A 10,471-nucleotide genomic window follows, 5' to 3' on the forward strand; every position below is an offset into this window, starting at 1 on the left:
TAGAACTGAAGAAGCTTCTCGGATGAGAGGTGAAACGTCTTCAAGCAACTTAAAGAAGTCCAGACGCTTTTCTTTGCAAGCTCCTTTGACTACGGTGTGATGCTATGTTTGCTGTATCCAGTTAAAGGAATTCTAGGAAGTGTCAGAAATTGCCAATTAGGTAAAGCATGTTCAGGCACATTTTTATAACACATTTTATTTTAGAATTCTTTAAAGAAATCACTACCTCATGATGATGATGATGATAAAATCAATCTTTACAAAATTATTTAAAAGCATGAGCTCTTGAAGTCACCTAAGGGCTGTTGGGTCAAAAATACTGTAATCATGGTGTATAAGTGTAGCTTACATCATCTGAGGATGCTCGTTTCTTCTTAAAACTTTCAGGTGGTCTTAGAGTGGAAGCTGCTGGTGCGTTCCAGTCCATTCCTTTGCAGCGAGCTGGCAACAAGACAGAAATGGCCCACTGCGCTCTCTTCCTGGCCAGCCGGGCGTCGTCTTACACGACTGGAGCCATCCTGGTGGCGGATGGTGGGGCCTGGCTGACCTCAGCCAACGATGTCTCCATGCTGTTGGGTATAGCTTCCTCTAAATCTGCTAGACTCTGAACGGGGGCTCTCCTTTCCTCCTCCTGACGCCTCCCTCCCCAGGTGTGTGGGAGGAGGTGAAGAGAGAGTACAACTAGGAATGTGATTGTGCTGTTTTATGTTGCAGGAATGCAGTGAAACCTGTAATAATTGTTGTGTATGTTATTGTCTTTCAGGTTATTGGTCAGCTGAACACAAAAGAGACAAGTAATTGCTGAAACAAAGAAATATTGCAGCCATCTGTAGTACTGAAATGCCACGTGTACAGTATTTGTAGTTCATGTAATCTACTGGTGCCTTAAGTCAGTATTGAGACTCATGGAGTTGAACACTAATGTACTATATTTGCTATACTATAGTAGTTTACAGACTTAGAAATTAAAAAAATACTTTATTACAAATAACCAACTTTGTTTCTCTCCATTCCACTGCTGTAAGTGTGCATTTAATGAAATAATGCCCAACGCAAGAGTGAACACAAGGTCAGTAGGTGGGGAAAGTTTCTGAAGCATTCTGTTTAGTAAGATTTTTTTAAATTTATTATTATTATTATTGATGTTATTGCTGGAGCAATTCTGCAAGTAAAACTGACCAATGTGTAGTGACTTAAAGTCTTCATCAAGGCCTGACAAATGCACCATACCAGCTCTGGGACGTTATTAGTGTGTGTGCGTGAATGTATATTTCATACACAAATTTAACAACCAGTTTGACAGGGATTCACAGTACCGCTGAGAGTCAGATGGGGGCGCCAAAACATTACTTTACATCCAATAAACAATTCTCCACAATCGTTTGTAATTTATTAACATAATTATATGGGTTAATATGTTATATGAGGAATATTTGTTTTACCCAGACAACCGTGCAGCCTGCTGACTCTCGCTGATCACGGCACTGATCTCTGTATAATGTGGAAGCTCCTCTGCTGAACCTTAACTTTGACCTCTGTGTAAATAAACATGAGTGCGGACCAGTGTTTTGAAAATTGTCTGTGGGCTTTCCAAGCAACGAGAAGACAGATAAATAAATCCCAGTTGGTGGCTGCTCATGATGCCAGTGATACTGCGGGGTGTTTAGTACGCGTGCGTGAAACGTCAGTGGTGTGTATGCGGCTGGAGGAGGAGGATGGGACACTGCTGATGCTGATGCGAGAGCTTTCGGCGTCTGTAATCAACATCGATGGTCTGACTGCCAAAACGATGGAGTTTCTTGGCCTCATTTGACACCCTGTTGGTTTCACTGTGGTCATCAGCGGGGGACGCTAGCGCAGGTGTGCTTTTGAGGACAGCGGAGGGATTTGATGAGGGAAAGAAAACGGTTTCGTCTCGTCACTCGTCTGGCCTGGCTTCTGAGGGACACAGGTGGACCGCCGCTGGAAAACGGCATCAAAATTAGGCAGTGATATTTTACTGCGAAGAGGACGATACTTCACGTAATTACCCTTTGAACCCCGAAGCTAGCATTTTGGTATTGTTTTATCAAGAGAGGACGAGAGTTAAGCTTGAGGGTTTTTTTGGTGTGTTAGCCAGCTAATAGGCTAATTTCGTTAGCAAGCCTGTTAGCAGCTTCCCCGACCAATGGCACGGGAGAAGTGGGATGCTCGAAGGAGGAGTTAACGGTAGTTGCTGGCTTAAATTCATTCGAAGGAAAGACGGTCGGTGACACATGTGGGAAGCCGCTTTGCAACAACAGATTTGGCGTTAACGTTTTACAGCTTGGTGTTAATTCAGCTTCGAGTAACGCTGCTTACGTCGCTTCCCTCCGAGGCGATTGATAAGATTAGATAATCGGCTAATAAGGCTAATGTTGACAAACACTCTTGACCTAACGCGTTAATTCGTAACTCTAGTGTTTCATATCATCTCGCTGTCAGAGATGCTGTAAAGTCGTGTGCTTGTCGGTTCAGTTTCGAGACGTTATTGAGCAACTTTCAGGCCGCAAGTGAAGCATGCTGAAGCTGGAACATCTGACAACTACCAGGAGCGGACCTGTCATGGCAGAAAGGGATATAGTGAGTCCAGACGCATTTCCATCAGCACCATATTCAGTGTGGCCAGGAAATCAGTATGATTTCTAGATTTAGGTAATGCTGTTCTCGAGATGTGGGGGGCAACCACTGAATTAAAAGTCAGAAATAGAGTCTTAGGCGTTTTTTCTAAACCTGCATATCTTCTTAAAACTATTGTAGTTTGTACTTCGTAAAATCACAATATCTGATAGCATCTTTTAAATGATAGAGGTGGGGAGCGCTTGTGGGGGCTCTCCACACTTGACTCACAATTTCACTAGAGATGTGCTGTGCCATATAGAAGCATGGCATTAAAATTGAAGGATTGGATCTTGACAGTAGTGAAATAAAAATAAATAAATAGATACAAATCAGCAGCTTTCATAGGTTTCCAAAGGTGAACAGCCAGCATAAATGGAGCCGACAGTTGTGTCTGGCCCTTTGGGGCACACGCAGTGGGAGCCAGAGCAGCCATTTCCTCTTGGATTTGAGACACTGGATTCAGACAATGCAGGTGTGCCCTGTCAAAACAAGAGTGAACAGACAGGTTTGGACTTCAGGAATGGCGACCAGAACAACATATCCCAACAGACTCAGAAGGAAAAGGATTTAGTGGACAACCACCTGAATGTCTCAAATCTTTCTTTTGGAGATTTGCAGTTTGAGGGAGATCACACCACTATCTCCCAAACTTTTCTCCACAGTACTCGCATTAAGGATTTGTCTTGCACAGAAAAAACAGAGGGACTTGATGAAATTAGTGACTGCACATTGTCCTGGCTATTTTCTCCCAACTTCACTGATGTGATTGGAAAAAACTCTGCTCAAAAGGAGCTGACTCTTAAACGGGATTCCCCTCTGGAGGACTTAGAAGTCCTCAGTAATCAGGTTGCGCTAATAACCCTCAGCGTGCCATCATCTCCAGTGAAGACCGATACAGGGGATCCATTTTTGCTAGTAGATCTCTCCAATGAACATCCTGCTCCCAACTCAGAGTCTTCAGGCGAGTTAAACCCACAGGGTGTCAGTGAGGAGCTGGTAAAGGTGCCATGTAAGGAGCAGGTCGACCTCCCTCCCTTACAGAGCAGGGAGGCTTTGTCACCTGAAATTGGAGACAAAGGTTTATTCCCTGATCAAGTGACCGATCTGCCTGTAACCAGTAGCGCTACCCTACAAGGTTTACCTGAGAACTGCCTCCTTCATAACACACACAGCACACCGCTGGAGTGTTTTGAAGGATCTGTGCCTTTGTTGGATTTAGACGTTCCAGATTTTGACAGCAGCCTAAGCCTGTGGCCTGCCAGTACTGCCTCTGTTATCTACACAGGAACTCCATTAGATGTATCATCAGAGGAGTCAGAAGTGGTACATGAAGAAGCTGCTGTTATTAGGAATCTTACTTTAGAGCAACAAGGTGAGAACGACCTGCTTGCTCTGGGTTTATTAAACGAACCTTCATCACTGACACTGCCTCTGGTTGAAGATGCCCTCATCCAGGGTGATCTCAGCAGTCAGAGTTCCTCTGTGGAAAACACGCCTAAGGATTTGATGGAAGACAACATCTGTTCTGAAGTCAAAAATCAGGGAAATGAGGCAATGGCTTTGGATCCGTGCTTGACTGTTGAAGAGGTCCACGATGACGAATCTTGGGACTTGAAACCCCAGGAGGGAGTGCGGAATGAAAACAGTCCAGCAGCTGAGGAGAGGCCGGCCGACACTACACAGCTCCAGGGTTCAGGCTGTGAGGAAGTGGCCTCTTTTGATTTTTCAGTTCAGGATTTAAATACAACTTCTTCTGAGCCTGAGTGGACTAGTGAGCAGGCTGTGGAGACGATCTCCCTCTCCAACATGGTGGTAGATGACTCACTGCCGATGGTCTCAGCTGTGAGCGCAGGGGAGGAAGACGTCTCCCCTCTGAAAGCTGTGTTCGATGCTTTAGACCAAGATGGTGATGGCTTTGTCCGCATTGAGGAGTTCATGGAGTTCGCCGCTGCCTATGGGGCCGATCAGGTGAGAAGCTTGGTTTTTTTTGTTAGGTTTTTTTTTAAATTTTTTTTTTTTTTTAGTCTTGCCATTTTTGAGCAGGCAGCTTCTTTGTACCGTATGTTGGGTAAGATTCAGTGTAACACAATAAACGGCTCCATATGTGTAAAATCTTTAGTATTGATTTTTAGCAGGAACTTGGAGTGCTTCCTGTAAAACACTGGTAATTAAATCAACTAAAATCCATCTACGTCTCATGTCTGTGTTTTAGAATGTGTATGATCCAGATTTATTTCCGATAAAACAAGTCAACTGTCAAAATGTGGTCATTTATCTGATAGGTTTTTGGGTGAATGTTTAAAACCTTCATACAGACATGAAAGCTGGCTGAGGTGATGTTACAGTGTCACGTAATGGAGTGGTAACTTAACCCCTGCTGAAGTGCTGGTATGTTTCTCTGCAGTTTCCAATGCTTAGTGTAACAGACAATACTGAAAGTGCAACTTATTATGAAAACCATGCCTGGATTAGTTTGTCATCTATCTTCAGTGAGTGTTGAAAGGCCAGGACTTGTTTTTTTCTCTCTGCCCTGATAAATCTGTTAAACATGCTGTCTGTAATGAGTTATGTCAGGCCTGAAACTCCATATGTCAAATGACAGAATGCTCACTTCTTCATTTGTACACTCTGTGGCTAGGGGATTACCCCTTGTGGTATAGCTGCTGTGTGTCTCTGTACCCATTAGCCTCACTGGTTTGATGTTATCTTCCCCTTTACATCAGGTATTCAGTTTTATTTCCACAAAAATAGGCCTGTCTGTCAGGGGTACCTAAGTGAGTATACATTAATATTAGAATTTTAACATGATCTTCTTTAGCAGTTTTTGATATGTATATATCAGCATGAAACTAGCCAGCTCAAAAGATGTAGGTCAAAAAATTTGGGCAATAAGTTAATTTCCGCTACTTTAACCAGCTTGTTTTTAACACTGTGAACCTTTGGTTTACACACACACACACACACACACACACACACACACACACACACACACACAAAACGTAATGCGTGCTCACTAATGCTTTTTAATCTCTTCTTTCTCAGTTCAAAGCACCTCTATTGCTGCTGCTCTGTCCCGTGTCTAGCCATAGGTATCTGCAGCTCTCCAGGCAGGGAATTGTGAAGGATTAAGAATTAAATGTATTTTCCTGAGTCGGAGGGACTTTGTGCTTTGCGTGCAGTTCACCAGCTGCCGATGACCTTGTTTCGAGTGACACAGGAGCACAACGTCTCATGTTTGGTGTAATTAAAATAAGTTGCACCTGCTGATTGAGAGAGTGCTAAAGTTGACACATCTATGACACTGAGAGTTAATTTTTTTTTTTTTCCCCAGAGGTGTGGTCTGTTTGACTGTTATTTCCTGCCAAAAGGTGCTATCCAGATTGTGCAGGTGGCTTGTTTGTTTGTTTGTTTGTTTTTCATTGTGTTAGCTATCCAATATCTGGTTTGCAAGAGCTCCATGAGCTAAATGTGCCCTCAGAGGAGGCTCCTCTCAGATTTCTGTCCTTTCCTGAGACCAAGGAGACAAACGTTTAGGCGCGCTTGTTATTTCTAACCTTATTTTTTTCATTTGCAGTTGTCGAGCAGTCAGCAGACAGACTTATCTATAGAATTTGTGGAATGTTTTAAGCACGTTACCTTTAGGTGAGTTTATCATTCAGTAGCTCACACAAGGATCTGTAGAAAAGTCAGCTCTGCTTCAACAGGGCAAACATATTCACTTTATAATTGTTTCTTTGCTGAGTGTTGAAAGTGTTTTTCTCCTCCCATATCAGTGCGAACCACATATAAATGTGCTTTTGATATTTGACTAAGCCTTTCCCTGATATGTCATTGTATTTCAGCTATCTGGAGATAAAAGCAGTTTGAATAAGCTCTATGCCTGACCGAGTCCAAATGGGGAAATTATGACCTGGGCCTTGGTGGTAACACAAGTGTTTAAATATGTTGGTTCAAAAACCACAAGGCAAAAAGTAATACAGATCCATAAAAAAATGCCCATTGAGAATTTATGATAAGCTCATCATGTCATGTTTGTTATGTCATAGTTTAGCTGGCAGCTAGGACTGTAACTTGGGTTTCTCTTTGCAAATACCCCCGACACCTGATAAACACCAGGAAGGTATTCATAAGACATTTGCATGAATGTTCAGATGGCGTTCGTATGCTAAGCATGCAAATGTTTCCTCTAGAATTATTCCAGGATGTGATACAGACTATAACCGCACACAAATGTAGTGTATTGCGAATAACATGAAAATATGGCAGGGAAACACTGAGCACCAAATGTCTCTCTGCAGTAGTGAATCCACTCTATGAAACCTTTTTGACTATTTAAAAAAATTAAAAATAAATGTCCTGTCTGGCAGGTCTTAGCATGGCGCTATTGAAAAGACTTTCTAACTCCCACTCACTCTCTGGTTTTGACCCTGATTCTGCACAAAAGCCACACTGAACTTCATTGAGTTTGGGACTCTCTTCTGAGTCGACATCACCAAACCTACTTTGGTCAGCCTCCCTCCCATCACCCACTGCTGTTATGCACCACCCCTCTAATCCTCAGTGGAATGCCCCAAGCCCTGAAACATCCCCTCTCTTTAGTTCCCTTTTGTTTTCATCTGTGTTTTATTTACAAAGACTACTTATTTATTTTCATCCGAACCTGCCAAACTTATGATTATGGCTATCAAAGTTTCGTTTGGCAACTGACTATTGCGAAATGCCCTTTAGGAAACACTCTCACCAAAGGGTATTCTTCTCATCGGGGTTATGCACAAAAGTGGTCTGTGTGGAGGCGGTCAGGCGTGCCCCGGCACTGATTAGACACAAATGGAGGAAAGAGAAAAACCACAGTGCTTTGCTCCGCTGAGCAGTGGAACCGTTGAGCTGCATCTGACTTTTTATCTCAGTCTTTCCTCTAGGTCTCAGGGCTGTACATCTGTCTAAAAAAAGACACTGTAAAAGCTAAAAATGTAAGTTACCTTTTAGAAATGGAAGAAAGGATTAACACAGACACAAACATGAAAAGTGCTTAAATCTATTTAATATAAAATCTTTCTGGAAAATAAGTGTTTAAAGAAATTACTTTTCAGAGATTTTGTATTAAATAGATTTATCAAGTTGTATGAAATACTTGTTCCATGTAAATAAACGATGTTATTGCTTAATATGTTATTGTATCAGGCTTAAAATAGAAAAACAGGTCATATAGAGAACAGTCAAAACAAGGACAATGATAAAAGTTATGTGAGTCTTAGAAGAGGATAATCTGATTTCTTTGCCCGGTTAATAGGTTGATGCAAAAATGAAATCACATTCACCTTTCAGTTTTTAGGTTAGACCTAGGAATAGCCAGCAGGCTCCACTAACAAGACCTGAGGGGCCTGGCACTGCTGTACAGACGTAACAGCTGAAATGTAGGCCATGGACACTTTCCACAGGATAGTAGCTTAAAACTGATCTGGGAGCTTTGGCACTGGAGGTTTTTACAGTAGCGTATCCTACTCGGCTCAGTGGTGCATTTTTTTTTCTTTTTTTTCTAATGCCACAGAAACGATACCGAAAAGCTGTTCTTTGCTTTTTATATCAGACGTGCAAAAAAAACGTCACTGAAACCACTGATGCTCGTTAACTCCCCGCTCACACCTCAGTTTGCTCGCCTTGCCCAGAAAGAGGTGTTTGTGAAGAGCTACGTGGAATAAAAGCGTTTCCTCTGAGCTGTGATGTTCTGTGATGTTGGGATGTGGAAAAAGCTTCAGTAAAACACCTTACGCTGACCTAAAGCACACTTTGTTTTTCTTCTTCCGTGGACTTGCATACATGAAATCACTTGCTGTTTTGTGGTTGTGTTTTGAAGCCCCAGTTTTTACACTACACCTGTCACCGTCTTGGTTTTGTTTAGTTAGAAGTGTTCGAGAGTGTGTAGAGTGTCAATTTATCAGGTGATTCAGATAACTTCTAATTTAAGCCCGATAGCATGCAAATAAAATGCTAGAATTTCTACCATCAAAGGAGTATTTTTGCATGGTCTGTTAGAACAACCAGCGGGCATTACAACCTACAGCCTTTCTGTCAGTTAAAGCAGTCACTACTGTAAAATGTGTAAATGGATACAATGTAAATGGATGAAGTTATTAAAACAAGTTCACCCTTATGAAAGGAGTAATAACCTATGGAACCTAAAAGCAGCAGGCTGGTTATTTATGCTGTAGAGATGGGAAAGTTAATCTCATGCATTGTAGGTACTTTGTCCATGTTGTTTTTTTGTTTTTTTTTTTTCTTCAATGCACAAAGCCACTGTGCCTGAGGTTTTGGATTCTACATTTTGAAGCGTCAATGTTAGCATTTTAGCTGTTGTAGCGCATAGACGTTACTATATATGGATGAAAGGTTGCTAAGCTATCAGCTATCTCTAGCAGTCGTGGTTAGCAAGCTGTATTCATTAACTGTGCAGGGTGCAGTGAAGAGAGTCTGTGTGGATTGACTTTTGGTCATTTAAGGAACGGCAGTTTTTCGCACTTATGCTTCGGCCCTTGGTCCTACTATTGATCAACATTTCTGACAAAAAATACTTTGCTGTATTTAGTGAGGATTGGCCCTGCTTTCATGTGACTGCATAGTTGTAGCACACATGTGTTATGCTAGCTATACCCAGTATTTTTTGCTGGATGTAGTTTTTGTTTATTTTAGAAGCGAGCTGTAGTACCCTTTGCATGTTTGTCTTGTTTGAACAGAGCATTTAGTTGGTAATCTATCCTTCTGTTTTTTTGTTGTTATTGTCCAATAACTTTTTAGTGCATGAGAACCAAAGAGGCACGGATGATTAAACAAAACAAAAAAACCCCCAAAACTTTATTTAAAAAAAAAAAAAAAATGTAAGGGGGGAAAACCTAATGATTCCTAGTTGCTAGGGTTCAATACAAAAAACTGTCTTCATCTGTGCTCTTTTTAAACCTAGAAAATGGTGAGCGTATCAAATCTGCTGTAAGAAAAAGGGTTCACCATTGCAGACATGCTTGCTGGATGAGCTGGATGCTTTAACTCAACATTGCTGCATGAACTCTTATTTAGCGATACCACTCACTCCCCTTCTCTCACCCAGTACAGCTGGATTTAATTAATCAAACCCAGATCATAAGCCACAGGCTTGACAGAGTCAGTTTATGAGTAGTTTCAACCTTCTCAGCCTCTTGAGTAGGAGCTCAGTATTGCTAAGAAGATCAAGTTATTTTTATGTGTAACTGATATAAAAAGTGTTCCAGAGACGCCACGCACAGAACAGCAATCCCTTTAACATGTTCACACTGTGCTGACGTTCTCAGAGAAGAAGTGATCCCAAACCACAGAAACCTCACGTCGCTGGTGCTCCCACCCAGCTGCTCTAATTCTGTTACATGCTTGAAAGTATGCTGCAATCATGTGTTAGTCTTTTTTTTCCCCCATGTGTGACATTTTATGCTCAGAGGGTGAGGTACTTTTGCTGATAGCTAGTTCCCAAGTTAAATCTCTGGAAGCCAGATAACCTATCCAAACAAGCCCTCTTGGTAAATTAAAAAGATTTATTAAAAAAAAAAAAGCTATAAAGCTAACATCCTTATAAACTTGTCCAGAATTCAATAAAGTGAAACTCTTTACATCTGCAAAAGTTGATTTTTCTTCTCAAGCTCTAAAGTGTTTTATTGGTGACTTTCTGCTCCTGTAATCAAAAATGGAGCTTGTGTAATTGTGCAGTTAAACTGTCAAATGAGTTGAATGATCCTGAGTATGACTTCTTAACAGTTTTATGAAGCCCAAAGCAAAAATACTGCCCTGTTATTTTGAATGCAGTGTGCTT

The 10,471-nt window shown here is 41.6% G+C and overlaps 2 protein-coding genes across 5 annotated transcripts in view; both read left to right on the forward strand.

The window, feature by feature from the left end:
* The window catches only part of decr2 (2,4-dienoyl CoA reductase 2, peroxisomal), a gene marked incomplete in the record, with an annotated part of 5,156 nt that extends 4,165 nt beyond the window's left edge, over positions 1-991 (forward strand). The window contains 2 exon segments of one of the 2 annotated variants that reach the window (XM_014339151.2): positions 388-650; positions 764-991. In XM_014339151.2, coding sequence (XP_014194637.1) covers positions 388-608 — 221 coding nt within the window. 2 annotated transcript variants of the gene reach the window in all.
* Positions 992-1,671: 680 nt separating this feature from the next.
* The window catches only part of rab11fip3 (RAB11 family interacting protein 3 (class II)), a 28,065-nt gene continuing 19,265 nt past the window's right edge, over positions 1,672-10,471 (forward strand). For 2 of the 3 annotated variants that reach the window (XM_005939476.2, XM_005939477.2), the window contains exon 1: positions 1,672-4,608. In XM_005939476.2, coding sequence (XP_005939538.1) covers positions 3,013-4,608 — 1,596 coding nt within the window. In that variant the 5' untranslated portion in view covers positions 1,672-3,012. The remainder of the gene's footprint in view (positions 4,609-10,471) is intronic. The other variant, XM_005939478.3, reaches the window with a different exon arrangement.

Source organism: Haplochromis burtoni, unplaced genomic scaffold (assembly GCF_018398535.1).
Source record: "Haplochromis burtoni strain Fernald_Lab_line unplaced genomic scaffold, NCSU_Asbu1 Contig_268, whole genome shotgun sequence".
Lineage (NCBI taxonomy): Eukaryota > Metazoa > Chordata > Actinopteri > Cichliformes > Cichlidae > Haplochromis > Haplochromis burtoni.